General features: G+C 49.4%; 1 protein-coding gene and 1 non-coding gene across 5 annotated transcripts in view; both read left to right on the top strand.

The window, feature by feature from the left end:
• Positions 1-16,559, top strand: part of OGDH (oxoglutarate dehydrogenase) — a 67,504-nt gene that overhangs the window by 21,104 nt on the left and 29,841 nt on the right. The window contains exons 3-5 of one of the 4 annotated variants that reach the window (XM_043871861.1): positions 6,440-6,631; positions 8,633-8,735; positions 14,736-14,780. In XM_043871861.1, coding sequence (XP_043727796.1) covers positions 6,440-6,631; positions 8,633-8,735; positions 14,736-14,780 — 340 coding nt within the window. Of the gene's footprint in view, positions 1-6,439; positions 6,632-8,418; positions 8,510-8,632; positions 8,736-14,735; positions 14,781-16,559 lie in introns of all 4 variants that reach the window. The other 3 variants (XM_043871862.1, XM_043871863.1, XM_043871864.1) reach the window with 3 other exon arrangements.
• On the top strand, positions 16,299-16,405 carry LOC122675055. The gene has a single exon (XR_006335202.1). It is a non-coding gene; the product is annotated as a U6 spliceosomal RNA (small nuclear RNA).

Below are 16,559 nucleotides of genomic sequence, written 5' to 3'. Positions count from 1 at the left end.
TGGCCACACGTAAGTTTTCCTTGGTCACTTCTTCCCCTGAATCTCATGTTTGTGGCAGTTGAAAAGCATTGTCAGCATCAGAACACAGTGAAACAGTTGTTTGTGACAGTGCTGGGGTCTGACGTCCAGACCTGGCAGTCATTCGTTTATCAGTTGTGATGGCCTTTGAGCCTGGGGTTTGGTCCATCCAAGAAGTGGCCAGAGGCTCCCGCACCCACTGCCCGGGCTGGTTCTACGTCAGGGTCCTTGGCAGAGAGCCCAGCACAGGGTGGTGGTGGCTATTAGGTGACATCATGTTCTGTACCAGGGCGCCTAATGCAGATGGGTGAGGATTGTTCCATAGGGAGGGTGGAGACGGCAGGGTGGCAGCAGGAGTGGCATCAGAAGGGGACTTTGGACAAGAGAAAACAGTCTGGTCGGTCCAGAACCCAGAGTCACAGAATTGAGCAGCTAGAAGAAGCATTAGCAATACTGGGGTTAAGCTTTGATCGTCAGTTTCTTGAACAAATATGAGTATACCTGCAGGTGCTTTTTTTAAGGGTGTAAAACGCTACACAAATAACAGGGCTGTCCTCCTAAGTAGTCTGTGCTCTGTACTTTTATAGGCAAGGAATCAGGCACAGACAGCTGAAGTGACTTGCACTTACCCAGCCTGCAGGGGGCAGGACTGGGGCTCCCAACCCACTTGAGTGGGCAGGCAGCAGGCAGGCCCCCTCTTGTGGGCTCAACGTGTGCGTGGCCCTGTGAGGTCACACACTTGCATTGGGCCGCGTATCTGACACACATTGGAGGCCTTTGAAGCAGGGGAGAGGGCCTGTGGTAGTGTGTTTGTGACCCCTCCAAAACCAAACCCTTCGTGAACAAGTCTCTATTGTGACCTTCACAGTCAGGAACTTGGCCCTGAGGCTCTTGCAACCTGCTGACAATCAACAGGGTAAAGTCTGCTTGCCTCACTGAGCCGCTGACACCCGTGTCCCCTGGTGAGCACTGCCACCCTCCCTGAGGTCAGCACCTCGTCTGAGATGAGGACTCTGGATGCTCTGCGTTCTTAGAGCTGACACCACATCCACCACCGCACCTGATACCCCGCCAAGCACAGCACTTAGCATTATACCTGATACCATGTCTGGTACCTCTCCAGACAGTGTACTGGGCAGCCCACATAACACTGCATCTGAAACCGCCCCCAGCACCACAGCTGACACCCCCGGCACCATTTTTGATACCCCTCTGAGCATAGCACCTCGCATCACACCAGCCCTACCAGTGTACCTGACATTGCATCTGACACCACACCTGTCAGGATGTGAAGGAGCCTGGTCCTGTCTGACCTTAAGTCAGCAGGTATGTTGAGCACCTCCTACATGCCAGGCACCGGACCAACTTCCTTAGACATTAGAGAAGTGTTTGGAGCTTTGAAGAGCTCCCCCTAATAGGGGAGAAGAGAACTGGTGACTTCAGGGGAAACCCATCAGGCCTGTGTAAGAAGTCTTGGAGGTTTTATGGAGCAGTATAGGAGTGAGGGCTTTTGAAAACAAAGCTTCATGTACTACAGTTAAATGCCTTTGCTAAGCTAAATCACTTCAGTCGTGTCCAACCCTGTGTGACCCCATAGACGGCAGCCCACCAGGCTCCCCCGTCCCTGGGATTCTCCAGCCAAGAACACTGGAGTGGGTTGCCATTTCCTTCTCCAATGCATGAAAGTGAAAAGTGAAAGTGAAGCTGCTCAGTCGTGTCTGACTCCTAGCTACCCCATGGACTGCAGCCTACCAGGCTCCTCCGTCCATGGGATTTTCCAGGCAAGAGTACTGGAGTGGGGTGCCATTGCCTTCTCCTACATGCCTTTAGTTATCTAAAAGTAAACATAAGAACTCTGGTTTCATTTCAACCAGAATATTATCCTTATTTGTACTTGAAATCTATCATATTTTGGTTTAAGTTGTTTCAGCAACAAGTTGGTGGCTTTAAACCCACTCACGGGAGGTGGGTGGCCGGCCCCACAGCTCCTCTGAGGGCCAGGACTGCTCACCTCCACGGTATCAAGGCTGTGAAGCTCTAGGTGCAGGGAGCACGTGGGACCACACAGGCATCCTCTTCTTGAAGCTTTCTCTTCATTTGAGAAGGGCACCCCACTGACCCGTCACTTCAGCCTCATGGTCACCTGTCCCTGCAGCAGGTCTGCAGACACTTGGTTCTGGCAGCGGGGAAGCTGCTGCCAGGGAGAGAGTCAGAACTGGCAGCAGGTACGCACACAGGTAAATAAAGTGTCAAGCTGAGATGTGTGCACATGAGGACTGCGATTATCCAAAGAGAAATCCTCTCCAGATAGTGACAAAGCCATGCATCACATCTCGGGCATCACATCTCGGAGATAAGTGTCCTGGGCAGCAGGGGTGGGGGTAGGGTGGGGTGTGCAGACGGCTGAATGAATGCAGAAGCTAGGACAGGTGTAGGGGCGGTGGGGTAGAAGGGGCACCCTGGGGAACAGTGCAGCAGGGAGGGGAAGTGTGGCTCAGAGTCCCAGGGCTGGTGGAACCTGCAAGCCAAAAAATGACCTTCACTGTCACAGCCTTTTTTTTTTTTTTTTTAAATTGGAGTATAATTGCTTTATAATGTTTCACAGCCTTTTTAAAATCAGCTTTTTTGGAGGTCTGACCTCATTAAACTTTACCTGCTTTAAGTTGCAGTGCAAAGGTTTTGCAAACTGTGTGCAACGAACAATTTTCTGTCACCAAGTGATCAGATCTGGTGAAGGGGGGCTTGCTGGTTGTTGGGGTGGGCTCCTTGGCCTGGCAGTCACCTGAGTGCAGGTGCCTGCCCCTCCTGCTTGGAACTTGTGGGGGAGGGCCTGGCCAAGCTGCAGGGGAGCAGAACTGCACACCAGCTGCTGTGTGCTGGTGGTGCAGGCGGTGGGGGTGAATTACAGGAAAGGAGGACGCTGCATTCCTGGCATATTCTTTCCCAATGGTTCCCAGCTCTCTGCAATACCGGTATGAACCAGTTTTTTCTGACTGCCTCCAGCTTGAGCAGAATTTCCGTCGTTGTTGTCCTCAGCCAATTGAAAATCACCTGGAGTTTTATCCCAAGCACAAAAGAAGGTCAGAGAGAGGAGGCCCGATAACTGCGATTTCCCCCCCCCGCCTCCCTGGTCCTGGACTGGAAGGTCCTATAGCCTTTGTCTGCCTGGCCTGTGCCCTCTGGGTGTCAGCCCTGGAAATTCTTTGATTTCTTTGTCTGCTGGCTTTGGCAAGGGTAAGCCAGCCTGAGAGATGCTGTATATCCTTGGGTTGCCCTGCTCTGACTCACTTAACCTGATCAGCATCTCTGCCTGGTGGCCGCTCTGTGTCAGTCTTGCCTACCTGCACCTTCCCCAGGAACGTGTGGTTGGCATGCCAGGTGCTCAGAGCATCGGTGTGATAACTTGCCCCCCACCCCCACCCCACCTCTGCAGCTGCCACCAATGTTCTTGTTAGTCAAAGCTGATTTTTCTGAAGAGAGATGAACTTGTGGTTTTTGCTGTGCCTTTTGGCTCTGGATCTTTTAGCAGCTGGTGCCCCTCAGGATGAGGGGGCGGCGTGCAGCAAGGGGACCCTCTCTATCCAAGGTCTTGTTGGGCAATTGCCACTGCATTTCAGACACATCTTCATGTATTCTGTGAGGCAGAAGAAGGTGTTTAAGGCTTGAAGGAAGTGTGCTGCTCAGAGGCTTGGCCCCACCCCCCCTTACAGCCCCAGGGTGTGTGTCCATAACAGGACTTAGTGTAGACACAGGTAAGGGTGGGGACTCCAGTGCCAGAACCAGCTGGGGGCAAAGTAGAAACTAGATCGGGTTTTACAAGGCTGTTAGTTCTTGGCGTGCAAGGCTGGGCTGACTCTTGCCCTATTGCCTGCTATGTCAGCAGGGCTCCTTGTAGTCCAGGCCCTCGGTTACTGGAGGCATGGGTGGGAGCCACAGAGAGCCCTGGGCCAGAGCTGCTCCCAGAATGCGTGGAGCTTGCATGGCCTGCTGTTCAAGCTCCACAAAGTTGGAAATGTTTGGGGGGGTGTTCAGCATGTCTGCTCCTTAGGCTCTCATAAGGAACTAGGTGGATGCCGAGCTCGGGGCAGCCTTACCTTGCCCTAGGCTGCTGATCCTGAGACATCCTCTCTTTTTCTCTCACAGGAGTAAGTCAGTTGCTTTCTCTGGTGACATACTGCTTTTACTCCTGTTAGAGAACTCAGAGGGAGAGATTGGTCTTGGGATTCCATGCCCTAGATGAAGAATGCCCTTGGTTGTCAGGTTGCATGATGTGATGTTCTCTACGGTCAGTGTTATGGCTGGCGCCACAAGAGAACCCCAGATCTCCCTTCTACCATCAACTGACAAACTAAAAAGTAACTAGAACGGTAAAAACAATAAAACTTTGAATAGTGAGATTTGTTAAAGCATTTTAAAATTGTTACTGAGATAGAATTCACATAAAAAGTATACAGTTCTGTTTTTTCATGTATTTACCATGTTGTATAATCATCTCCCTAATAGTTGGATTTTTTTTTAATTAATTTTTCTGAGTACAAAAGGAATATGTTCTTATTGTAGAATGATATAAATGTTCTGGAGCACTCCCCTCAGAAACACTTTTAGTGAGAGGCTGGGCTGCTGATGTTCCAGGCCGATGCCCATCCCAAGAGGGTTGTGACTGGCAGTAGCACGCAGCCGTCTCTTGGACTGTCCAAGTCATCTGTCTACGCGTCGTAAAGAACCTGCCTGAAAAAGCCAGAAGATCTTCAGGACCAATCTCCAGGTTTCTGCCCAGACACAGACCCATTTGGTACCTGTGCAAGCTCCCAGACAAACCCATCTGAACAACATCTTGGCCGCATTTACTAGGAAGGTGCACACAAATCTAGTCAAGTTTCTCCTCTCCAGATTTTTCAAGGAGTCTCACCAGAGTTCATTGACAGAAGAATCTTAGAAACTGGAAGAACGCATGGCAGAGAAGAAAGACAGTGTTTTCACGTTTCTAAACTGCTTCTTGTCATTTAGTTGCTAAATCGTGTCCGACTCTTTGTGACCCCATGGACTGCAGCCCACCTGGCTTCTCTGTCCATGTGATCTTCCAGGCAGGAATATTGGAGTGGGTTGCCATTTCCTTCTCCAGGGTCTAAACTGCTTGAGTTTTACTATATATATTTTTTTGCAATGAAGGTTTATTAAATCTTAGTTTTTCTGACCTCTACATTTTTTTAAAACCTCACATCTTCATCTAAGATAAACTATTATAGTTCACAGTATCTGTGCAAATTATAAATTGAATCAGGGAGTTACCTGGCATTCCAGTAGTTAGGACCCCGAACTTCCACTGCAAGGGGCACAATTTCAATCCCTGGTCAGGAACTAAGATCCCACAAGCCACACAGCATTGACCAAAAAAAAAAAAAAAGAATCCTACACAAAATAGTCAAAAATAATAGGAAGAGGAGTTAGTTCACATTAGCACATAGGAAATTGAAGCCAGTAGTATTATCAGTTATTACCAGTAATATGAACTGCCTACCAGATTGTGTGCTGAATGCCTTTAGTCTTTATTTAAAAAAAAAAAAAAAAACTGTAAAGAATATAGATTTTTTTCTTTTTTTTTAGATTTTTTTCTTTTTGTCCTCATCTTACAAATGAAAAAAACTGAGCACATAAATTTAGGTTATTTACCAAGATCTCAAAGCTCAGAATTAAGGTTCTGCTCCTGACAACACAACCTGAGCTCTTAACTCCTGAGCAGCCTCCTAAAGCACAGACATGGCTATTTCTCTAGGGGTCAGTGAGGGGACCCTTGAGGCTTCACACATCTGAGCCCTGGACTGCCTCTCACATACAGGCCCTGATTCTGTTCTGTGTTCAGGGAGTGAGCATGAGCAGTTAGGCCTGGGCCCTAAAGGCTGTGCCAAGCCCCTGGAGTCCAGAAAGCAGCCCTAAATACCTTCTGTCCCCCTCAGGAGGTTCAATGGGGGTTTGAGGATCTGGAGCAGTTGTAGCCCTTCAGGCAGGAATGCCAAGAGCATTGGTCTGCTAGATAACCAGGAGGGGACAGATGGGGCAGGAAGGCCTCCAGTCACCCACTCCTGGGCTGCCCGTGTGGAAGCAGTTGGCACACGCAAGTGGGGCAGAGGTGCCTGGCCTTGGGCCTTGAGGGTTTTGATGGGAGGGTATGTGCGTCATGGGGTTGGGTGAGGAGGCCCATCACGAAGAAATGATGAAAGCAGGGACCCAGCCTCTGAAAGACCCACCCTTGGAGTGTAGAAGCAGGCTGTCCAGAGTATGAAGACGTTGACCCAACCAGCCTACTGGTAGCTGGACATAATCAAGACTTACCTGCCAAGAGAGGTTCTCTTTTTGGCTAAAAATGCATCCTAGGCCTTAAGGGAGCAGTGGAGTGACACGTGTATTCCCTCTTTGTCTTCAGTCGTGGGACATTTTTTTCCGAAACACCAATGCCGGAGCGCCCCCAGGCACCGCCTACCAGAGCCCACTCCCCCTGAGCCCGGGCTCCCTGTCAGCTGTGGCCAGAGCGCGGCCCCTGGTGGAGGCCCAGCCCAACGTGGACAAGCTGGTGGAGGATCACCTGGCAGTGCAGTCGCTCATCAGGGCTTACCAGGTAAGGTGGCGGTGGGCGGCCATCCGTGACAGCACCTCGCCAACCCAGTGAAGGTGGTCATTTAACTTTCACCCCCCACCAAACGCTAGGTACTCTCTCCCTGCTCTGGGGATGGAGGGAGGCAAAAATGAAATATGACAAAGAGAAAAGGAGCCCAGACATCCTCTTGCCATTTGAGCAGATCCTCTGCCACCCATGGCGCCTGTCTGTGTTTCTTTCCATGGGTTGGCAGGAATGATTTGTGGGCAGGGAAGCTCACTCCATGCCCACGTGGCCAGGGAACTGCTGATCCCCAGGAGGGAGCGGTGACCCCGAGGGTATGCTGCTCCCTCAGGCACCGCCCCTTCTCAGTTGCTAATGCCCAAATACAAAAAGAGAAGGTAAACCTGTAGGGTTTGGGGACAGAAGCAGAGCCCATGGAAGCAGGGAAAAGCAGGAAGGGGCAGCTGAGCCTCCAGAGGGGCCATCTCTCCACGAGCATTCCCATTGGAGGAGGGTCAGGCAGAACCAGTGGATTCCATGGCCTTGCTCAGAGCCCAGAAGCCCCTTCCAGGATATCTACCTGGCATGGAGAAGAGCCTGGGATTCAGATCTTACCATCTGCTCTGTGAGTAGTTCTCAGGAGGAGAAGAGGAACAGTTGGGCCCGGAGCAGCCCTTTTGGGGGCCCCCAGAATCTAGGCTCCCCTGCTGCCTCTCCTGGCATCGCTGCAACCTGGCAGGGGAGTCCCACTGTGGAGTCCTCATCCCTCCACTGTTCTCTTTCTTGGAAACAGCCATATGGACTGTTCTCCTCTGCCTACCTGGTCAGTTGCCACAAGTGTCAGGACAGGCAGCACAGAGTGGATCTGTCCTGCTGGGGGAGCCTGGCAAGTCAGGCTTTCTCCCCAGGGCAAGTGAGAACAGATAGCCGTGTGCTCTGAGGTGCTGTTCACAGCAGGCGTTTCTACAGAAGAGAGGCACAGCTGGTGTGTGCTGACCACTGCCTGACTCATTCAGCCTCAGTCATTTCTGCAGTCTTTCAGTGACTTCATAAGAACTGTTCCTCTTCCCAAATTGCTAGCAGGAAACTGTGGATAAAATGTCCAAGACTTAAAGACACCCATTTGGAAGTTGGGAGGGATTTTCCCTGTCTTTTGTTTGTAAAGGGTTCTGATCAGACGCTGTGGTCCTGGTACCGCTGCCTACTCTTGTGCTTGCTGCCCTGGCCCTACAGCAGCGCCACCTGCACCTTCCTGAGGGACTTCAGGCTGTTCTCAGCTGAGTGGCTTTCACACTCGAGTTAAAGTCCCAAGCATTTCCCATTTCTGTTTATCCAGGAAGGCTGTGTCAGGATCCCAGGAAATGGGTCCTTTTAGACTTCCAGGTTTATCATAACCTGAGAAGTTTATCCCTTTTTTTATAGAAGTGCTTTTATGCTCAATGCCTGCATGCTAAGTCACGTCTGACTCTTTGTGACCCCATGGGCTGTAACCCCCCAGGCTCCTCTGTCCATGGGATTCTCCAGGCAAGGATACTGGAGTGGGTTGCGGGCCCTTCTCCAGGAGATCTTCCCAACCCAGGAATTGAACCTGCATCTCTTATGTCTCCTGCACTGGCAGGCGGGTTGTTTGCCACTAGAGCCACCTGTGAAGCCTTTTGTGCCCAATAGTGCTTTAAAACAAACTATTCTAAGGCTTATTTTTGGGTTAATTGGTGCTCTCAAGGAAAGGTTTGATCAATTGTAACTTTTACCCCCCTCACAGCCCACAGGACCTGCTTAATGACTGCTTGTATTATTGCTTCCAGGTCAGGGGTCACCACATTGCAAAACTTGATCCTCTCGGAATTAGTTGTGTAAATTTTGATGATGCTCCAGTAACTGTTTCTTCAAACGTGGGTGAGAATGAATCTGTAAACACTAATTTTAATGTAATTTTACTTTTTTTTTACCCCTTCCCTCTTTTTTTTCTCCTGTCCTTTTGTGTGTGTCCTTCCCTCTCCATCGCTGGCCCATTCGTAGATACGAGGGCACCATGTAGCACAGCTGGACCCCCTGGGAATTTTGGATGCTGATCTGGACTCCTCCGTGCCCGCTGATATTATCTCATCCACAGACAAACTTGGTGAGGGTCTGAGGGCGGCCGGCGCTGCGCTGCTTGGCGCCTCTCTGTGTGTCCCAGCTCGTGGCAGCCAGGACGTCCACAGGCGAAAGGGAAAGACTCTTAAGTTTCCTTCGTTCTGATCACTTGACATTTATAAGTTATGCAGCCTTAGTGAGTTTTGGGCAAGTTATTTTTAATCTCAGCTTTTCAGCCAGATCATATGAGCTCAATTGTCTAAGCCTGAAAATTGGAAAGTGAAATTTGGGGGCAGAAAAGGTTAGTGGCACAGAGAAGACATGACCTACCCAGGCAGGCGGGTCCCCAGGATATTCCAGGGACTAGCACATCTGGCTTCGGTTTCCAAATCTCGGGGCAGTGCAGCCTGTGCCCAGATGGGACCTTGCTCAGAATCGTCACATGCCCTGAAGCACAGTGCAGCCTGCCTTTGATGGGGCGAATTCCAGAGCAAGGGGTGCAGTTGGGGTGTCTCGATTCTCAAATGCCGGTGATCACACTGAGGAAACTTTGGAAGGCATCCCGCGTGCAGGGAGGCGCATGTGGCACACAGGCGGTTGTAGCCACGACCCCCGCACCCCCTCTGTCGTGAGCACAGGGGCCGGGTGGGGCTCACACCTGTGGTCGCTTTCAGAAGTTAACCTGCTCTAAGTCACCGTGCTGCTAACCTGTGCTACAGAAATGATGACGTGACTAATTTTTAAATGGCCAGGTTGTTTACGAGGAACACTGTGCATGCTAATAAAACTGATGATTACCTACCTGCCTGACGCTGCTCTGGGAGGGGACAGAATTTGCCTCCCCTGAATAACATTCCGTAACGCCCCCCAGAGGCGGGTCTGGGTTGTGAGTTGAGAAAAGCTAGTCAGGTAATACTGGAGGTCTCGCTTAGTCGTGTCCAACTCTGCGACCCTGTGGAAGGTAGCCTACCAGGCTCCACCGTCCATGGGATTTTTCCAAGCAAGAATACTAGAGTGGGCTGCCATTTCCTTCTCCAGGGGATCTTCCCAACCCAGGGATTGAATCTGGGTCTCCTGCATTGCAGACAGATGCTTTACCGTCTGAGCCACCAGGGAAGCCCTTAGTCAGGTAATACTGGAGTTCAAATAGCATTGGCCCCAGGATGGCTGTTAGAGGTTTGTCTCTGCTCTGTCTTCATTTTGGAAACACTCCTAGGGGATACAGGGTTTCTTCTACTTTGTAACTGCACAAAGGTTTTGGAAGAAAGATTAGATCAACTCTTCTGAATATAAAATAGGGCCAGTCCAGATTGTTGACCGGATGTGAGTTGAATCCTGCTGCTTTATTGAGTGATGACAGCTTTGTGCACCCCAGAGGTGGGCTTTTCTCTCCACTGTCCCCCATGACACCTGGAGTCTCTCTCCTCCTCCTTACCACATAGCCCCCAGAGCACCCAGACCCCACCCAGCCGGGACTCATCTGTGCTGAAGCCCATCGGCACCACCGCCAGGTGCTCGGGGCAGGGCAGACCTCCCGCCCCCACCCCACCTGGGAGGCCTGCAAGCCCACAAGCACTGGCTGCCTGAGGAATAGCTCAAGATCCTGTGCCCTGGAGAAGGACCCTGACTGTGGGGCCTGGCAGGGCGTGGGCCACAGAGGCTGGTGTTCCTGTGCACAGTCAAGCATTTAAACGAGAAAGGCATGGGGCGGGGGTGGGGGGTGTCTGATACTGCATCTCCCCTGTTCTTGTGCCATCCCTGATTGCCAGGTTCTTGATATCTGCTCAGACCTTTCCTAGTGGTTCCCAACTCACTGGAACTGCCTGGGGAGCCTAGAGCTCCTGTCTGTCCTGCCTGAGGCCAGTCAGGGTGGGATGTACCGTGGCCGACAGGCTCCCGCAAGGGTTTCTTGGAAGCCCCCAGGCTGTCCCAGCCCAGGAGTCTGTGAAGCCTGAGAGCCCCCAGCCCTGTTGATGCTGCCCACCTCCTCAGTTCATAGCTCTCGGGGGGCAGGCGCAGAGGTAGGGCCTCTGTCGTTCTTTCGGGTCCTTTCTAGGCCGTCTTGATCTCCCCTTACAGTCATCTCTGAAACAGTGCCCCAAGTATCTGTGCTTCCATTAAGGTTCAGCATCAACACAGTGAGGGTGAAGCAGCAGGAGGGTGTTATAAACCAGAGACACACAGAGGTGGCCCCAGAGCTTCCTGAGCTCATCCTCTGGCTGGGAGTCCGTCAGAAACATCAGGAGAAAGTTGAGGAGCAGCCCCTCCTTTGCAGAAGAAAAGTGCCTCTCATCCTGAGAATTCAAAATAGTGTGATAGAAAAGTCATGGAAATAGTGTAAACCCAGTATGTTTTGATATTTGAATCTGTAGGAAAATTAGTCTTGAATTATCTCACCCTTGATGTATGTAGGTCTTTACAAAAACATCTGGATCAACAGGATCACTCTGTTCGGGGACACTGGACAGTCCCTGGAGTGCTCTCCTGCCCATCATCTCATCCAACCCTCAGGCCTGAGCTCAAGCCAGCTTCCTATGTGGAAAGCCGGTCTCTGCCAGGACTAGCTCTGTCTTCTCACCAGTAAAGTTGTTGCAGTATTAAATAAACTCCTTAAAATAGTGCCTGGAGCTTACTAAGTTCCCTGAAGGTGTGAGCTACAGTGATTATTAACAGTCTTTTGAGATAAATAGCTGCTGATGTCTCTAGAAAAAAATGGATATTTAGAAATAGAGCAATGGAACAAATAACCCAGAGTTGGTGCCGCAGTCAGTAGAAAGGACTGGGGTGAAGCCTGAGTGACAAGAAAGCAGGCTAGCTCACGCGGCACGGTGAGTGTGGCCCGCGTGGTGGTCTGGTGGGTGAGTGACGGCAGGGGTGTGCCGTGTCACACAGCGCTGTCCTCAGGCTTGCATCCCTCTCACGGCACTGCCAGCTGTCTTTCCTCTCTCTGCGGAATTCCTCCATTCCCTTGTGGGGAAGCCACGGCCCAGGCGGGGACTACTCCCCATCCATTTGAGGGCACTTGGTAGTGTGACTGAGGCAGCACAGGGGTAGAGGAGCAGCTTCCGGCCCTGGTTGAAGGCAGAAAGCCGTTCCCAAGGGCAGTGCTGGCCAGCACAGATATGCAGGGCGAGCAGGGCTGATGTCCCCTCAGAGTTTTTTAAATAAAGTGGAAAATGTGAAAAGTTTCTACTGAGTTCTTGCCCAAATACTCACAACCCTTGCAGTGACATGTGGAGAGAAGAGAGAATTATCAGGTAGCAGGTAGACCGCAGACTCGGCTGCCAGGCAGAGCTCCAAGGTGATCCCAGCAGACGTGTGCACACAGACTGTACTGTGAATGCAGCACAGATATAGTTGAGATGGTGGGGTTAGTGATTTATTATTTATTATGAAAATTTAAAAATTAACGTTAGAACAGTTTGGATTTTTTTTAGGTGTGGGTTATACTCTAGAATTGTGCAGTGACTGCTAGGAGCAGGAGACCTTTTGCCAGGATGTGTTATGTTAGGGGCTGGGTTCCAGGTCCCCAGAAGTGCATCTTAACTTAAACCAGGCTGAGTCAACCACCCATACAGTCGAGGAGGGTTGGGAGCTCCAACCTGAGATGCCTGGTCACATGATCCACATTCCTCCCTAGGGGGGGTGCTGGAAGTCTCCAAGCCAGATCAGGTTTCCTAGCAAGGCCTCTCCTGGTTGACCCTAAGGAAGGACCAAGAGTGTGGCTTTTGACAGGGGTCAGAGTTGTTGCCACCTTAAGTAGAAACCAATCAATTGCAGGCAGCCTGCGCACTCTCACCTCTGGGCCTCCAGTCCTTCTCTGGCTCCAGTCCTTGCTTCGCTGGGGTGGGGAGGGGCATCAGGAAGTCTTGTCTCTGGGCCAAGCGGGACTGCCCTGGGCAGGGTGAGGATGTGGAGAAAGTTCTTGTTAATTCTCACCCTCAATTTGCTGTCCTCTTCCAAGTGCAGCATTTGAGTTAGATTCCAGCTTTAAAATGCCATCAAGTGGTTTCTGTATGGATTCTGTAGTATAACTATTCACGGTGACAAAAAAAAAAAGATTGAAATGTACTTAAATATCAAATTGAAACATAATTAAAGGAGAACTCAAATTCTGTAAATAAAACTAAAGAAGGCATGAAACTTCTGTTTACGATTAGTGTTTGCAAATTGTCAATCTTAGGAAATGAACTTGAGTTACATAGTTTAAAGGACAATTCAGAAGTCCAAGTTATGGCAACGTTTTTGCTACTTTAAGTGGATTAGTTCATCCCCAGCACAGCAGGACATGAAGTCTCCCTACCCTTCTGACCTTCCACAGTGCTCTTTCTGGTTGAATTTTGTCACCTTGATGGTTGGGAAGAATGAGCTAAAAATAGCGTTGAATTTTAATCTACTTTAGTAATTTTAGAGCAGTGGAGAACAATTTACATAGCATTTATTGGTTGCTGTGTGCAGCCTGTGGTGCCACCAGACCTGTGAGTGAAGAGTTGGGATGAGATCGTCCAAGTGACTCAGGTGGGCAGGCCAGGCTAAGGTCATGATGGGCACGTGCATGTCGCCTGCAGGGGTGGCCTCCTTCCTGTATGCCCAGGAGCTGGCAGACCAAGACACACCCAGGCCTAGCATCATATCCCTGCTTCTTGCCAACTGTGTTTCCCTTGGAAACACCTTGGCCAAATCCCAGCCGCTCTGTCTCTCTAGCAGAGTGTCTTGTGCTCATCAAGAAGTAAATTTTAAAAATATTTTAAAGTGCTCAGGTGCAGGGAATCCCATGTGCTGTCTGTAAGTGACAACCAGAATATCTACTGTTAACACTTTCCTTTGGTTTGTGTCTGTTGTTCACATTTTATTTTTAAAATACTCAAGAAGTGCAGATAAAACTATATGCCCAGTACCCAGAGTGAACTGTTATAAGCTTTCGATCATATTGCCTTTAGGTTTCTTTGACAGATATGCACTCACAGTTCATTTTGAGGCTGGGGGGAGTCCTATAGGCAGCACTGATGGCTGCTTGGGATGGTCCTATGTCTTGATTCTGAGGATTAAAAGGAATAAATGAAGAGTCTTCATCCTTGCCTTAAGCAGTGCATCCTTGCTTTTGTGCAGAACCCAGGTGTTCCATTGTCTTAAGAGCCATTGGCTCCGAGGTCTTTGGTGGTCTTTCACTGTCCTCAAGGGCGAGGAGGGCTTTACCCACTCAGAGCTGGTGCCCCTGCGTCCTCTCTGAGTCAGAGTTCTTGCCATCAGCATCCAAGGATGCATTGGCTGGCCTTCTGCTGCACTGCCAAGGCGGGAGCAGCCACAGTGCTGGTGACCATGCTCTCACCCCTTGGTCATCAGGCCCACATACCCAGGAAAGCAGGGTCAGCAGGTGTTTTGTGTGTCCAGATCAACATCTTGAGTTTAACCAGTGCAGGCAAGCTTCCAGGTGTGGGCAGGAGTGTGTGCAGCTGTGGCTCTTGGCCTGCATTCTCAGCAGCCGAGTTCCTCCATCCTGGTTCTGCCTTTTCGAGAGGGGAGTCCAGGGACCCATCTTCCACTCTTTAGAATCCAGAAGGAGCTTGAGCTTTAGGGTCTAGTCTGCCACGTGATGCTCCAGTTCTGAGGAATGAGCCTTAAAAACTAGGCTTCTCCATTTTCTTTTCCCCAGTTTTTTCATCTCGAATCAGTCTAGACTGGGTGGATTCAGCTTCCCAGGAGAGCTCTGTGTCAGCCACTCGTTCAGGATGGGGACGTGAGGAGGTCTCGGCCACCACCACGCAGTGGCTTCTCAGTTTCAGGAAACAGCCTCTCCCTCCTTCAGATTCACCTTATTCCAGCTGTTCGTGAACCATTTCCATGTTTACCAAAGTCACTCTCAGACCATACCCACCCATCCCCCTGTTCTCCTTCAGTGTCTGTGTCTGTGACAGTGTTTGTGCCCCCCGTTACTGCAGTGGTGTAGGGTTTGGGTGTTTGGGTTGTTTTTTTTTTTTTCCAAAACTAACTCTCACCTGTCTTTTTCCCTCTGCGCTCACCCATGCTATCCCACTCTGCCTCTCAGATCTTGCAGTTTTCAAGGAACGACTTCGAATGCTAACAGTAGGAGGTATGAAAATAATGAGCCTTTCACTTTTCTGGAGCTGAGGACTTCATTTGAACAGGACATGCAACTTTCCCCAGCATGCAATTTGGGGAAAGTTGACACAACTCTGTCGAGTGTTTTGAAGTTTGTTCATTATTTTGAGATATGTTTTTCCTATCACTTAGCTGTTACCCAGCAGGTAGAGCTACTTACCGTGTCATTTTTGCTTCTGTCCATTTGTGTTCTGAAGAGCATTTTCACCTTCACATGTGTCACCATCACTGAGCTTCCATCTTTAGCGTAGGCTGTCTCTAGCTCCTGCTGTAGCCAGCGGGGACCTGAGGCCACACTACGTTCTGCATGTTGGCACATCCTTTCCTCCACGTCCTGCACTGTGCCTTTGACTGGACTCTGGATTCTTTCAGATTCTGCTTCCTGGGCATTTTTGACACCGTTTCTCTTTTGATCTTCCCATGTTTAAAGAGCTAATAAAAAGTTACTTAGTGAAGTAAGGAATTCTTAGTGACCCTTGGTTCTGAGCAGAGCCCCTTTGAAGAATCCAGAGTGGGGTGCCCAGGGGTCCTCTGCCTGCTGTGGCTCACCCCAGTGGCCAGTCTTCCTTCCATGCCAGGCGTCACTCAGAAGTTCTTGTTTTCTTCCATCTTACTGATAATATTTGTGAGACTCCAGTTTTAATTAAACTTTTTGTTTTGAGATAATCGTAGATTCAAACACAGATATGAAAAATAAGAGAGACATTCTCACGTGCCTTTCAACCAGTTCCCCAATGGTACCATCTTGTACCTCATGCCAGGATGCTGACACTGACAGCAGTCAAGCCACAAGTGTCTGCATCACCTCAGCTGCCCCTTTGTAGCCACACTCACTCTCCTTCCATCCCCTCCCCCCACGTTTGACCCCTGGCAACCACTGTTCTGTTTTCCATTGCTATAGTTTTGTCATTTCAAGAATGTTTTACGAATCACAATATGTAACATTTTGGAATTCGTATTTTTCAATCAGCATGATTTTCTAACACCAGTTTTTTCTTATTTGCTAAGTAACATTCCCTGCCATAGATGTCCCACAGTTGTTTTAACCAATTTCTCATTGAAGGACGTTTGTGTAGTTTCTGTTCGTTGGCTAATAGGGTCCTTTACAGAGCAAAAGTTTTAAACTCTGAAGTCCAGTGTATCAATGTTCCCTTTTATGGATCGTGCTTTTCATATCAAGTTTAAGAACTCTTTTCTTAGTTCTAGATCCTGAAGATGTTCTCCTTTGTATTTTTCTAAAGGTTTTATAGTTTTGCATTTAGCATTTAAGTCTGTGATCCATTTTGAGTTCATTTCTTCGATGAGATAAGTTTAGATCAAGGTTGGTTTGTTTTTGGCCTGTGAATGTCAACCGCTCCAGCACCATTAACTGAAAAGTTTGTCTTTCTTATCTTTGAATTACTTTCACACTTTTGTCAAAAATCAGTTGGACTTATTTGGTAAGTCTGTTTCTGGGTTCTCTATTCTTTCCCTTAATAAGTGTCTTTCCGTGCTCGCTTCGGCAGCACATATACTAAAATTGGAACGATACAGAGAAGATTAGCATGGCCCCTGCGCAAGGATGACACGCAAATTCGTGAAGCGTTCCATATTTTTAAAAAAAAAAAAAATAAGTGTCTTTCCCCACAAGTGCCACATCATCTTAATTACTATAGCTGCTGAACTTTATTTTCCTTTTTTCAGAATTGCCTTGGCTGTTCTGAAGGCCTATCTCTTTCCTTGTAAATTTTAGAATAAGCTTGTCTATGTT

Source organism: Cervus elaphus, chromosome 18 (genome assembly GCF_910594005.1).
Source record: "Cervus elaphus chromosome 18, mCerEla1.1, whole genome shotgun sequence".
NCBI lineage: Eukaryota > Metazoa > Chordata > Mammalia > Artiodactyla > Cervidae > Cervus > Cervus elaphus.
This window is presented reverse-complemented; position numbering and strand designations above follow the sequence as displayed.